The 15,123-nt window shown below is 42.2% G+C and overlaps 1 protein-coding gene across 1 annotated transcript; it reads left to right on the forward strand.

The window, feature by feature from the left end:
- Positions 1–457: 457 nt before the first annotated feature.
- Positions 458–10,855, forward strand: SLC35G1 (solute carrier family 35 member G1). The gene is made up of 3 exons (XM_065067298.1): positions 458–755; positions 4,829–5,009; positions 5,474–10,855. Exons 1-3 carry the CDS (start codon positions 548–550, stop codon positions 6,231–6,233), a joined length of 1,149 nt encoding a protein of 382 aa, XP_064923370.1. The 5' UTR covers positions 458–547; the 3' UTR covers positions 6,234–10,855.
- Positions 10,856–15,123: the final 4,268 nt, after the last annotated feature.

Here is a 15,123-nt window from a genome sequence, read left to right on the forward strand (position 1 = left end):
CCGCGGCCTGTGCCGCCCGGGGCCGTCCGGCACCCCACCCCCAACGGGCACCCGGTGGGGCCGCGCCGCTCCGCTCCGCTCCGCCGCCTCCGCCCCCTCCTCTCTCCGGCGGGATGAGAGCTCCCCCTCCCGAGGCACCGCGGCCTCGCTCCTCCTGCCGGGCCCCGCCGCGGCCCAGGCAAAGCTCTCTGCCGCCCGCGCTGAGTCCCTCTCAGGGGGCCACCGCGGGCTGAGGGACCCTGGGGAGGAGCTGGCAGGGCGCTGCCTCCTCTCCCCCGCGGGAACGTCTGGCTGCCTCCGGGCTTTCAGGCAGGTATCTGCCGTGGGCGGGGGGCTGGCAAGCCGGCTGTTTCCAGGCGCGGCCCTGACTCGGGGAGCCAGCCGCCACCTGGCGTACCCCCCGCCCCGCGGGTGCCGGGCGCTCCGGGGCGGGGGCGGGGGAGGGAGGGAGCCGGGCGGCGCTGGGCGTTAGCACCGCATGCGCAGGAGGCCAGGTGCCCGCCGGCTGGTGAAAAGCCGGTAGCATCGCGGGCAGCCCGGCGTCCTCATGGTGCTGTGTCAGGGCGGCGAGGCCGCCGCTGTGCCGGCTGCGGCCGGGGAGGAGCCGGAGGTGCCGTTGAGCCGGGAGGATGGTGCCGGTCCGGGGCAGCCTTGCCCGTGCCCGGCGCCCGGCATGGAGGCGGCGGGCGCCGAAGAGCGCCGCGTTTGTGGCTGCTGCTCGGGCTTGTCCTGGCCGCGCTGCTGCAAGGCACCCGGTGAGGAGGGGGAAGTCTGGCAAGCGGGGCAGGCGGGGCAGAGCCCTCCTGGCTGGGCTGCCCGCTCTTGGGGTGACATTGCCGGCGGGGCGGAGGAAGAGGAAGCGGCCCCGAGGGCACCGGGGCTCACCAGGCGGCGGCGGGGCGCGGAGCGGGCTCGGGCGGCCGCAGAGGGCACGCAGCACCTGCGCCGGCCCCGCCGCCGGCTGCCCGCGGGCAGGCTCAGCCTCGCTGCCTCCGAGCCGGCCCCGCGGCGGCGGCTCACACCTGGTGCCCGGCGGGGAACACCGGCCGCCCAGCGAGCGTGTTCGGCCTTTCCCGCCCCACGCTTTGCTGGGCAGTCGGTAGCTGGTGAGGGCGAAGCCAAGTGAAGCGGCAGGCACGACCTCCGTGGCGGGAGCCCTTGTGCATGTCCGCCGGGCTCGGCTGGGGCCGGGCCCCCAGTGCTGTGCCCGGGAGCGGGCAGGCGCTCGGGGCCGCTCCGGCCGCACCGCTCGCTCCCGTCCGCAGGGCGGGCTGCGAGACCTTCGGCAGCGATTATCCCTCGGGAAAACAGTAGCTCTGTTGTCAAAGTTTTAAAGTGAGACTTGCCATGTTTGGGTAAGCCGAGGTGCCTTCTAGCAGTGTGAACGTCTGGCACTGTAAACACATTAAGAAGGAGCACGAGTGCTGATCAACAAGTCCGTATACTGGGAACCATGGCTTCTTGGTAGTTTTTATCTTGCTTTGATGTGAGTGTACTCTTTATTTGGTATTAATTTGTGCTTTGCTTCTTGGTCAGTTTGAATTGCTAAAGGCACAAACTTAACTGTGAAACATGCAATGTGTTATTGTAAGTTTCATGTGGCTTACTTTTAAAACACAAATGCCTTCTTAAAATAGTTTTTGAAGTTTTTATCTGAAGTACTTCAGCACGTGTAATTTTTAAACAACTTCACTGAAAATGTGTTTCTGATTAAATAGAGGCTATAGTTGACTTTCCAGCAGAAAATTGATAAAATGGTAATATTTGTTGGCTAGGGAGCCATGGAGATGCCAAAAGAAGTAGCAATACTTCACTAGTGAAATTCACATCGCTGTAGCTTCCGAGGCAAAGCTTGGGAAAAACAAACAAACCCCAACAATGTTTGACATGCTGAGAAACTTGCATTTGTTCACCAAAAAACACTTTTAAAAACTTTTTTGCTTAGTCTTTCTAGCAAAACGTTAGTTGAGTCAATGGTTGAGCTTTGTGAATCATGCCTAGATCTTGTCTGCATGACCATGATTAATTCAGACTCGGGATCCTGTGCTCCTGGTGCTTTCTTGAAGTCTGTGAGAAAGCTGTTCTGCTTATGGTGTGAAGAACAGATCACCCTCTTCTGTCTGGGTGAATCATCTTCCCACTGACCGCTTTCCCCATGACAGTACTCTTGCGCCTCTGCTACTATTCTCATGATGCATATATGTGAGAAGTGTCATTTTCTTTACTGTATGAAATTTGCAAGTGTAAAAACTATTTGCACGAAAGCATGGCATTAAAAGGCAAACAAATAGAATTAACACAGAAGATAGCGTGCAGTGAGAGGCATTTGACTATGACTTAAAACAGGAGTGGAAGATTGTTTGAAAGCCGTACATGTGGAGATGGCTGGGGAATAAAATGAGAAGCCCAAGTCTCAAGTCTGTAGCTGCTGAGAAAAGAGGACTTGGGTACTACTTGACACTTTTTTATTTTCAGAATGCTACACTTTAAAAAAAATACACGAGTGCTTGAGTATTTTGGTGGTATTGGACTAGTGTTTTGAGGCTTAATGTTTTGTGGGCTGGGAATGTTATTTTAACCTAGCTTCTCTTTAGAACACATTTTGAAATAAGTACTCTTCAGAGTTGCAGTTCTTGCTTTTGGTGGATGAACTTGTACCATTTTACTATAAAAAGGAAGTAAAACACTTTATCATTGCACTGAGGACATGCTTTGGCAATATGAGGTGTTGATGGTTTGAATTCTAGTATTACAAGACACTGTTTCTGATAGGGTTTGGAATATTGGGTAGCTTACAAAAATGTGTTCTTCCTGGTTTTTCTTTGTTCCTTCAAGTCCAAGGCTTAGTTCTGGATACAAGATCCATTCAGCTTACTTTGCTTTAATTCGATTGGTTTTCCATTTCAACACTTCCATTATTTAGATTGGCTTTTCTTTGTAGTAATTGGACAAGTTCTCATGCCTGAAATAAAATTTAATAGTTCTGTTTGTGCTGTATTCATCCATAAGCCAGTCTGGGTTTGGATTTCCCATTTCGGTTATAGGCCAGTGTGATTCCTCTTGCTTTAATATTAGAGACATTGTTGATTTTGCAGTTCTGTTGTTTCACTAGGTGGATTAGGACATTACATAATTCATGAACACTTTTAAAATCCACTCTGTTCGTAGCTGGTAGATTTCCTGGTCCAGTGTTGGTTGGTGATAGTTTTCGTAGTCACTTTTATGTAAGTGGCTGTTGCTAAATAGAAATATTTCTATCTAGCAGAAGTGGTCATTTACTTTCAGCTGTAGTGTGGTTGGGTTCCTTGAAAAGCAGGCCTTCTGCCTACTTTAAATTCTGGTTGCAGTTGTAAAGTTTGGGTCTCTAGAACTGGTAAAGCCAGAACTGATAAAGCCAGAACTGATGCTGTCTATACACATGGTATCAGCCCACAGTCCCTGCTCTTGGGTAGTAAGCAGCAGTTTCTCAGCCCTGAGTGCTGACCTCAAGGAGGATCAAAATGGTTTGTGACAAGTTTTGTTAATTTCAAAAAAACTCCACACACCCAAAAGAAAAAAAACCCTCAAAACCATATTTAGTTGCTAAGCAACTCCCAGCAGTGCCCTGCTGATTATGTCTTAGAGGATCCACAGGGCTCACAGGCTCCCACACTAAGGTGAGATGAAGCACCGTTTTATCAAAGCACCACCTTGGGCACACGGAGTTCTCACTCTTATCTTTCGAGGCTGTTGTAGAAGAAAAGGTAACGCTCAACGTTTTAGGCAGGCAGAAAGAAGAGAGATAGTGAGGTAACATCCCAATCAAATATTTCACGGGTTATCTTTTGCATGGTGTTCACCTCTCAGTTCAGTGGCAAGACTGTTCCTTTTATGCAGCAGTGCAATAACAAAAAAGCAGGTTTCTTTGGAGACAATGTTGAGCTCAGCAGCGGTTCACTCTGCTTTCCTTTTTTAAAGAGTTGAGGGTGGAGAAGATGAGTGGAATGAGGAAGATTATGTCACTGAAGAGGGCCTGAGGCAGTGGGGAAGCTTGAATAGAAACCATTAGACTTGGGAAACTACTCCAGGAAGAGAAAGTGATAAATATGCGTAAACTAAGGTGAAACTGAGGTCTTCGTGGCACTGTGATGGATATCAGTACTTTAAACAGGCCTGTGGTGTTTTAAAATTAGTCACTGAAATTTCTTCTGATTAAAAAAGTGTATTTGATGTCTATTCGAAGAAAATATTTGGATTCTTACAGCAAGATAAAAATGTTATATAAAACTTCGGTAGATCAAGGTCAAATTGAGGGTGATTTAGCTGCAAAGTAAACATGAGGTATAACAGAAGACAGCTCCTGCACACAGACTTTACTTGTGTGTGTTTGTGAGAAAGAAATTGCATTGTTGCTTAGGAACCTTAATTAACTTACTCAATAATCAGATGATTCCCAGGTAATAAGTTTCAGTATTTCAGAATGCGACCATGGGCCATTTTGCAGTCAGTTGTGCTTGGGTGCTGGTCAGAATCATACAGCCCATCCTACAGTGAATTGCACAAACTAGTCTGGTAACTCACGTAGTACTGTGGCAAGTGTAGGAATGGTTTTGTATCTAAAGTGTTAGAGTTCATGTCCTGTTTTAAATAAAAAAGGACAGCCATGGTGGTCAGTGAAGCATATTTTCAATATAAGTCTGAATACATGTGGCATTTTCATTTGTTTCTTTTCCTTCCCCTGTCTTCTACCGTAAGAACAGCTACAAAGGTGTGGAGCACTGCAGAATGTAGAGCTGCCTGACCTGAGAAATTGAACAGATCATTATTAACTGGAGTTTGTCTGTTGCAGGAACAAAGAAGAAAGCTGCCTGTCCAGGACTTGGTCTGTTCTATACTGTACTGTCTGCCTTCCTTTTCTCAGTGGCCTCTTTATTTCTTAAAAAAATAGAAGACGTACATTCAGTGGAAGTGAGTGCATTTCGATGTATTTTCCAAATGGCATTCGTTCTTCCTGGTTTAATATACTACAAGTAAGTGTAGCAAATGTTTAAATTTAAAAGTTTTTTCTTAAAAACACATCTAGAATTATCACTCATTTAAATCAGATTGTAATACTACTTTAATTCAGGCTTGAGTTGCATAACTACTTTGTTTTGCATTACTTGATAGTTTCTTAACACAACTGAGAAAACTGAATTGGAGAGGTTTCTACAGAGATTATATCAAATGTATTAATGTTTCGTGGTGTTCTTAAAAAAAAAAGGTAATCTGTAGATATTCTTTTGTTATTTTTCAAGCAAAACAAAATAGTACCTAGGAGAACAGGTTCCAGATTTTGAATGTGATTGAATAAACTGGTTTGTGATCAATTGAAAATATTTTGACATTTGAGATAAGTCCCTCATCTAGAAAGGTGTGTGCAGTTAAATGTGATTGGATATTGGTCATGAAGTAAGCAAGCCAGTGACATTAATGTGACATTTCTGTTTTTCAGAACAGGGTTTTTGGGACCAAAAGGCAAAAGAATTTTTCTTCTCTTCCGAGGATTCCTTGGCTCCAGCGCAATGATTCTTCTCTACTATGCTTTCCAAGTCATGCCACTAGCGGATGCCACTGTTATCACTTTTAGCAGTCCTGTTTTTACATCGTTGTTGGCGTGGATCTTTCTCAAAGAGAAGTACAGTATTTGGGATCTTCTGTTTACCCTCTTTGCAGTCACTGGAGTGGTGCTTATTGCCAGACCACCGTTTCTGTTTGGGTCAAACGTGACGGGGATTGAAGGAAGTTACACAGATCACCTTAAAGGAACTATAGCAGCAATCACAAGCACGATATCTGCAGCTTCGACTTTGGTTATACTAAGGAAGGTGGGGAAATCTGTGCATTACTTTTTGTCAATTTGGTATTATGCAGTCATTGGTTTAATTGGATGTGTTATAGCATTGTTTGTTATGAATGAATGGCGTTTACCATATTGTGGCAAAGATAGGGTTCTTCTAATATTAATAGGCTTGTTAGGGTTAGGGGGTCAGATATTTCTCACAAAAGCATTACAGATAGAGAAAGCTGGACCTGTAGCCATAATGAGAACAATGGATGTGGTGTTTGCTTTTATACTACAAATCCTTTTCCTCAATCACCTACCAACTTGGTGGACTGTGGGTGGTGCCCTTTGTGTAGTAGCTAGTAGTTCTGGAACTGCCATTCGTAAGTGGCGACAAAGCTTGAAGAAAGCTAAGCAAAATGAAATCTAACAGTACAGACACTAATTAATTACAGAAACGAGCAGCCTTTAAATATATATACAATATTTATTTTTATTTCAATATCTCATTTACCAAATTGTAGTACCAAGTTATATCCAGTAAAATAAGTTGATTTTTCTCAAAAACCAAAATCGAAGATGTTTTAACAACTGATTAGATATATGCTTTTCTTTATCTTGTTTAGGCATGCAAATATGAGAAGTAGAAAGATATCTAAAAGTCGATTGCTTCCTATCAAAAGTGGACAATAGTTTTTTGCCTTTATTTTCCTGAAATTCCTGATTCTCCACTTCTGAGACGCTTTGTCTACTCTTCTGAGCAGTGGAAATCAGTCTCCCAGGCTTATTTAGTGCTATTCTGTGCTTGATTACCAGAGGGACTGAAGTAAAAAAGTTTGAAGGGAATGAAGAGTTATGATCTTATAAAAAACCAGCTTTTCTAGAAGAGATAAAACTTCCACATTTACAAGCTTTCTTTTTTTTTTTTTCTCACAAAACAGGTGCCAAACAGGGATTTATTTTTAATTTGGATTCTAAAAGAACAAAGGCCAGTTCATCTTGCCAAGTAATATCAAGAGAAAATTAACTTGTGAAAATTATGTATCAGATTTGCTTTCTTTAAAAAGGATTTTAAATGTTTGCACTTGCTTTGCAGACATACTGAAACAACTAATCCCTTTTTCTTTTCCCCATATGATTTTCCCAATAAACATCTCTTTAGTTACTGCAGTTGCAGTGATGAGAGAACAGTTAACTGTATACCACTCGTAAATTAGCTCTTTCTTGGGGTATGGCATGTTATGCTGTAGCTGCACTTTTATTTATTCTATGCAAAAGTTTATATTTTTTAGGTATGTAGTATAGGTTATTTTAAATGCTGCTTATGACCCTTTCTTAGATTCTTCTGTACAGAAGTTCTTTATGAGACCAAGTTTAAGTCTTCTTGGCCTTCATAAAGTTAGGAGGATTTCCACTGGAGTATTTGCCTGTTTCCTGAGAATTTACAAGAGTGCAGAGTAATTGTAGTTTCACAGAAAATGCAGGTTAGCCAAGATCATAGCAGGGGTTCTACAGACCAGGTTTGAGGAGAGCTTGGTGGGATTGGGGAACTGTGCACACACATTGCGTGATGTGGGGGCATCCAGACTCCATCCGGCAGCACCAGTGGGCACCTTCAACCCTATTTCTCCAGCTGGCCCTTTTAAATCTGCACTTAGTCACTTTCCTTATACATCTTCTCACTTTTATAAGCTTTATCTTGATAGCAACAAATACTAAGGAAAAAAGCTTGTGTTATTGATCTTAGTGTCCTTCATGTTTGAGGAGGAATATATGTTTAGTATCAGGTAGGGGGATTTTCCCAAATGGAGCCTTAGGTAATTTTGGGTATTGTCTCAGTAGTCCTTAAAGTGAATTTTAACTTGGATCTTTCCTTGGTCCTTTGTATCAAGAGGTGGTTTTCAGTTATTTACTCCTGTGTTTTTCTAAAGGAGAATGCTGTGCTCTGTAGACTCGATACATATTTGTTTGTTTTTCCAAATCACTGAAGGTGGCAGATGTTTTCTTATTTTGATTTACAGATGTGTAGTGACTTTTCTTCTGCCAATAAGCATTGCATCCTGGCAGGGCAGATCTAGCGACTTGAGTCCTGAAGGGCTGGAATGTGTGTAATGCTTTGGGATGCATCTGGATGTGAGGAGGCATCTTTCTGCAAGATTCTGTACATATACCAGCACCCTGAATTCATATACATTTATGGACAGGAGCAGATTCTACTTGAGTGATAGAATTGGTTCCTGCTGATAGCTGTCCATTCTCTGCTTCTCCTGAGGGCGGAAGTTCAGATGCTGCTGACAAGGTCAGGTGTAGTATGAAACTGCTTTCACATCACTTTAAAGCCTGATGTAATAACAAAATTCCAGTTTGGCACCCATTTCACTTAATACTTGAAATTGTAAACTGAGATTGTTTCTTCTGCTGCTCAGCCATCGCTGCCGGTGAGCAACAGCTTTCAGGAGAGGGAAGAAAAACAGACTGTTCTTGTTAGTGCTTCACTTCACGTTTAGTATGCGTGTGTTTGAGTTGGCACTCACAAAGGGGTGGTTCCAGGGCGGTTCAGGCTGATGTGAACTTGGGTTGTGAGCTGGTCCTGCTCCCTCCCGTTGGCTCCGTGCTCATGTGGTTCGTGGGGAGCTGGTCCAGCTACTTAACCTTTGGGTGAGGTTTTGGAGAGGGCAAAACCAGAGCAGCCTGACCTTGATGACAGCGTGAAAATGTTGGCAAGGGGAAATAGATAATAGTTTAAATTACAGCGTATGGATGCTGTTTTGTTAGTACAGAATAAAAATAATGTGGAAGCTCATATCGAAAAATCTTTAGGTCATATGATTTCAATGAATCTTGTTTACACTTAGAGAAGAACAGACTACTGAAGCAAGGACTGTTTGCTTGCCCCTAACATATACAAAAGTGTAGAAAATAAGCTGATCTGAAATCAACAACCTGATATAGTCACTGATAACTTTTCTCTCAAGTTCTTGCAGGAACCTTTTTGGTACATTTCCCTACCTGCAGTGCCAAAAACTCCACTTTTTATTTTTTGTCCAAACTTATAGGGTTTCCTTATGGCTCAGTCTACTTATTTCCTTTTGCTGTTCCTAAACCTTCAAAAATATTTGAATTATTAAAATAATAATCTAAACAAGATCCTATGTTGGAGAACATTGTATTTTTTGGAACATTATTTTGACTTGATTAGGGCTTCTCCAGCTGTAATGCATGGCAAACTGGATTCTGTAACTAGCTTTTCCAGTTGATGTTGGGAATGGAAGACATTTAAGCTTTAAGTTTTTTTTCATCCACCTCAAGTTTTTAATTTTTTTCTTCCTCTCAAATGTAGGTTGAAACCCAAAATTTTAGTTGGAAGCCTTAAAGATAATTAAATTATGCAGAAATATGGATACCCTATTTTTAAATTGAAATATTTCTTACCATTCCTTTTAAAATGGTCAAACTTTTTTCTCTTCTAGAGTTCGGCAGTTTGAGAATCTGAAAATGAACTGACAAAGCCTTGATTCTTTCAGAGTCTGATTTTTAATTTTTTCCCGGATAATTTATTTTTGAAAGTGTTTTTTAGCTTTTAATACAGCAAGATTCTCAGGGTCAAGTGTTATTTTTCTAAGCTTTGAGTCAGAAATATATTGCTAATGTTCATAGTATGTAGTGTCCTCTTGTGATCTTTACGCTATTCTGAAGTTTAATAAATGTACTTTTCTAATAGGAAGTCCTTCCTCTGTAATATGATGGAGTATTGTTGCATTGCGATTGCTATGCTATAAAGTTAAGTTTCTCTTGAATGGTAACGTATTAATTCAATATACCGATTTCAGTGGATCCTGAATAGAAAGAGTAATAATTAATTATTGGTTGTTTTGCACATAAACACAGGGTAAAAATATCTGGTTGTTACTGATGCCTCACAAGCATGTTTCTTATGCTCTTTACTATGCAAAACAGTGTTACCATCTGTTGTCCTCTGTGGGACTTTACAGCCTTGAAGCCTTATGCACTCTTCTATATAAAGCTGATGGCTGAAAACCTATGTACTGTCACTGTGCAGCAGCCACTTTCTTTCAGGTTAAATTGGTTGTCAAAGTTTGCTCTAAAAGCTCTCTAAATACATCTACACCAAGAATCTGGCAAACTTGTGTACATCATTACAATGGATTTCCTGCATTTGTCTAACACCAGGTGTGAAGTAACCTCAACATAACAGCATTGGCGAAATAACTAGTTCAGTGTGTCATTTTTCTTCTGAAACCTGAAACTAGGCTCTTTCCCGATTCCAAACGCTCTTCTAAGATGGCTCTTTTTGGAATGGGTAATGACAAGTTGTATAGTGCTACCCTTGATCATAATTTAGTATAAACACTACCCCCCTGTCCCTGCAGTACTTCATCTTCCCTGAGCTCTTGTTCAAGAGCAGTCTGGAAGAAAGTTTGTTTCTAAAGAGGCGGCCTCTGAAAAGTTACTTCCTTGCTAACTGGCAGTAGTTAGCCAGGAGGAGTCTGTTTTCCAGTTCTCTAACCATGGTGGGCTGGTTCATGGTGTCTGTCCCACCAGGGCAGCAGAAGCAGCATCAGCGTGGCTGCTCGGGTTCAGGGCTGGCCGTGGTGACAGCAGATGTGCAGCACTGACCTCAGCAGGACATTGCAGTTACCAGCAGAATGTTTTCTGTGGTCATAACTGCCTGTCCATCCAAAGAAAAGTTGTGGCTTTATGTTCCTGCAGATGCAGGCAACTTCAGGGTGGAACACACATGGACTTCTATGGTGACAACACTTCTCTGTAGCAGAATGAGTAATTTTCTATGTTATGTGAGTTATTGTTTCACAAAAAGGGGGTAAAAATACCCTCAGCGTTGATTAAAGGATTTTTACTGTGTCCTAAATATTGTTAAATATATGTTGAATAATATGTTTTGTCGAAGTTACTGGCTTTGTTATGTAGTAGTATATTTTTATAGACAATTCTTATATATTGAAATGTTAAGAATATTTTCATAAGAGATTTATATTCATCATTGCTAATAAAATGAACCTGAAGAATTAATCTCTTGTTTTGCATTCATTAGTACAGCATATTTGAATGTTTTGATTGTAAAACCTTCATGAAATAACCGTTAATCAAATGGTCCCTGTTAAATATGAACATATGCCTCAAAGTCTGCTACTGTTAGCCTGCTGTGTCACTTTTTGTACCTCTCAACAAGCCAGAGATCAGAAGCAGCTCCATCAGCTTCCACACGGCAATTTCTGACCTGGAAACACTGTGGCATTGACAGGTCAGTAAAGTTCAGTTTTCGTCTGTCCAAGTGGCCATTTGTTTTTGTGCTTTTTTTTGTTAGTTTATTCGTTTTATTTCTATGTATGGTGGTTTAAATTCAAGTCTTGTCCCTTCTGTCACAAGGTGATACTTAATTCATCCCAGTGCTTCCCATTATCTAGTGTTTTGGTAATTGAATTAACTTTTCCACTGAAGAGGAAAAAGCAGAAGAAAAAACTGATTATCTCATTTGCAAAACTACCACCATTGCTAAACATTGCAAAAAGATTATAGTATTTTTTATTATTATCTCTATAGCAGTGCTTCTTCCTGTAGTGCTGTCTGGTGTTGTAAGAGCAGAAGATAACAGGACTGGACAAGGGTATTAGCCTACTCTTGAGAGCTTTGTGCGTGTAAGGAATCTTTATTTCTGGGTGTGACTTGACTTAGCATCATAGAGGGAAAAATAGAGGAGAGAAGACATGTTACATAGCGGGAGAATCATTAGCAGCATCCAGCACCCTCTTCTTCACTTTATATGCTGAAAAATTAACTCATTGTAGGCTGGCTTGACACCATGTGTTTCTCAGACTCTGAAATGACCTGTTAGAGAGCAGTGATGGGGAAAGGGACCTGGGGGTCCTGGTGGACAACAGGATGACCATGAGCCAGCACTGTGCCCTTGTGGCCAGGAAGGCCAATGGCATCCTGGGGTGTATTAGAAGGGGGGTGGTTAGTAGATCGAGAGAGGTTCTCTTTCTCCTCTACTCTGCCCTGGTGAGACCACACCTGGAATATTGTGTCCAGTTCTGGGCCCCTCAGTTCCAGAAGGACAGGGAACTGCTGGAGAGAGTCCAGCGCAGGGCAACAAAGATGATGGAGTGGAGCATCTCCCTTATGAGGAAAGACTGAGGGAGCTAGGGCTCTTTAGCTTGGAGGAGACTGAGGGGTGACCTCATTAATGTTTACAGATATATAAAGGGTGAGTGTCACAAGGATGGAGCCAGGCTCTTCTTGGTGACAACCAATGATAGGACAAGGGGTAATGGGTTTGAACTGGAACACAAGAGGTTCCACTTAAATTTGAGAAGAAACTTCTTCTCAGTGAGGGTATCAGAACACTGGAACAGGCTGCCCAGGGAGGTTGTGGAGTCTCCTACTCTGGAGGCATTCAAGACCTGCCTGGACATGTTCCTGTGTAACCTCATCTGGGTGTTCCTGCTCCAGCAGGGGGATTGGACTGGATGAGCTTTCGAGGTCCCTTCCAGTCCCTGACATTCTGTGTTTCTGTGATACTTCCAGGAGAGGTTTCTGTGCCCAGCATAGGCAGGAGGAGACTAATTGTGAAAGAATTTTGTGGAGAAACTTTGCAATCTTCTCTTGGCAGTTCTGTGCGTTCTTTGGACTGACTATGTAATATAATGAAATTTAAGCTGTAAGGGAAAGGGAAAAAGAGCTTTTTGAATAGCCAGCATGAAAATCTTCCTTATTTACAAATAGATAGTGATATGGCACACAAAGATATGATGGCTATTAATAAGACTCTTCAAACAAAATTATAGAATAATGTGTATCCACTCAAAAAAAAAAAAAAGCAAAGGGGAAGTAATCAAAGGATTTAAAAGGGAAAAGCATTCCTGTTGTTATTTGGAAAGCAAACTTCACTGAAGTTGCAAAATACTTGGGGGATAACTTGCACTGTTTGTTATTGGCTTGATAAAGCATTCTTACAGTCCTGAATTTGGGAAGCAATTCAGGAGATACAATATGTAGATCAACCATTCAGACAGGCTTCACTTTATTCTTCTGATTCTTCAATTAGCTTTGTACTGAACTTTATTTTTTCATACTACTGAATTAAATTCCTATGTTATCCTGTCAAGTAGCACTAAGTTCTTGACAGGATAATGAGAAACTACTTTGTCATCTGACCTTTTGTACAGAGCAAAGGGAAAGGGGGAGATTTGAATTCTTGTCCCGCTGGTATAAAGTGATTCTGGGGTCTATGTGAAAGAGGTGGAAAGAAAACTTGCGTTTTCTGGTCAGTGAATGTTAATTTATTCCCTGTACTGTGACTGTTCTGTCGGTAGATGGGGCTATCAGTCTTGATTTATTCCTTAATGCTTAAGATTAAACTAAATCCTGTTAAAAATCCAAATTGTGTGATGTACACAATGTAAATCTCTAAATTTAAATAGGAGTCCAAATGCTATTGAAGCACTTAAATGACTAAATAGAATGCTGATCAGCAACCCCCTGAATAATGTTTTAAATTCTTCTCTGATGTTTAAAGTGTGTTCTGCACCCCTTCTCAGAGCAAAATGTTCTAGAGGCTACAGGGGGACTTTATCACTGTCTCTGAAATTCTGAAGTTCTGTGTCGCCCTAAAACACTCAATTGGAAAAGCAAAGGGAGAGTGGGCCTGCCACCCTCATGGGAATTGGGGTGGGGATGTTGTAATGAAGTCAGGCATCTCATCAGTAACGGCATTGCTGGGTATGATATGGCCCACATAACTAGCATATGGCCTAAGTATTCTTTAAAAGAAACAAAACCAAAACAGAGATAAGTACATTCTTAAATTATTGGAGGCAATTTGTGATGAGGTAGGATGAACTCAGGTTAATAGTTCTAATTTTGCACAGAAATAGAGCGTATATGCTGTCTGAGCAGTTAACCAGCATGTTAACTGTTGTCCCGTTTTCCTCCTGTTTGACTGGGGACTTGGCAAAAATATGTTCTCTTCCACTCTGATTTTTGTTTTGGGCCTGGGGTGAGATGGGCTGGTGAAATGGGAAAATCGCACAAGCTTTTGAGCATAGATGCACCACACTTGAAGCCTGGTAAAGCTGGGAATGGTTGTTCCAGCTGCAACCTAATTTAAGGCAAGGAAATATTAGAAAGGGAGGAGGTGATACATTTAACTACTAGAGCGAGCTAGAAAAAATACTTGTCAACCTGTTTTCCATTGGAAGGTTAGCTGGGTTTTTTGCTGGTGTTACCTGGCACTGTTGTGTTTTCAGGGAAGTAAGGAAAGTGTGAATGTTTTTTAAGCTAAGCAAATGGTAAAATTTAACAGTTAATAATATTTTCTGCAGAACTTGTAGATTTTAGTGCAAATGTCTGTCATAAGTCATCTTGTCCAACCTGACTTTTGAGAACAGCCTCCTGGATATCATGTTCACTGGGGCTGGGGAGAGGTGGAGAAAGGGGAAAGGAGAAGTGGGAGAAACCTTTGCTCTCTCACTGGCAAGTCCTGTGTAGCACAACTGTCCCGATGAACCCTGTCTGTGTGACTGAGCACAGGTTTAAGGAGAAGGAACAGTTTGTTCTCTGCTGATTTTAGAAGAATACCCTTGACAGTGGGTTGCTTGTTTCAGAGTACAACTCCTATCCCAGGGTTAGCATGGAAGAAAATAGGAAAACTACTGTTAAACCCCCATTTGTTTCTTTAGTATGTCTTTATTGAAACCTGAAACCTTGGGTTTGAGGTAATGGATGTTCCTTTATGCTAGCCTGTAGCACTCTAAATATCAGAGTTTTGATCAACAAACTTATATACTGTTTTCCTCGAGAGGAACGTTCTTGGCAATTTGCTTCAGCTCTTTCAAATTTCCTAGAGGACTCTTTGGTTTTTCCAAGTTATGTGATGTCCACAGGTATTTTGTAGCATGTTTTTCTGATTTGCCTTTTGTTTCCTTTTGTTGGATAGTTAGAGCTTCATTTCAGGACTGAAAATATTTAATTGCAGTCTTTACTGATCCATTTTTGTGAGAAGACAGATTTTTGTCTTCATCTGCACATTTACAGATACGTTCCAGGTAGGAAATTCACATTTCATTTCTCCCATTGAAATGCTCTTGGAGAACTAGCAACTTCTAGCCAGAAGCATGAAGGATGAAGCTGCATTTTTAAAATTGCAGCCTAGTTCTTTTCTTTTTCTCTTGAGGTCAATGGATATGTTTAGCGCCTCTATTTTTTATAGAGATCACGTGCTTACATACAATTTACTGTAAAGAGCAGTGGCTGCCTTCAGTTTGTCAGTTGTGCTCAGT

Source organism: Columba livia, chromosome 6, assembly GCF_036013475.1.
Source record: "Columba livia isolate bColLiv1 breed racing homer chromosome 6, bColLiv1.pat.W.v2, whole genome shotgun sequence".
Lineage (NCBI taxonomy): Eukaryota > Metazoa > Chordata > Aves > Columbiformes > Columbidae > Columba > Columba livia.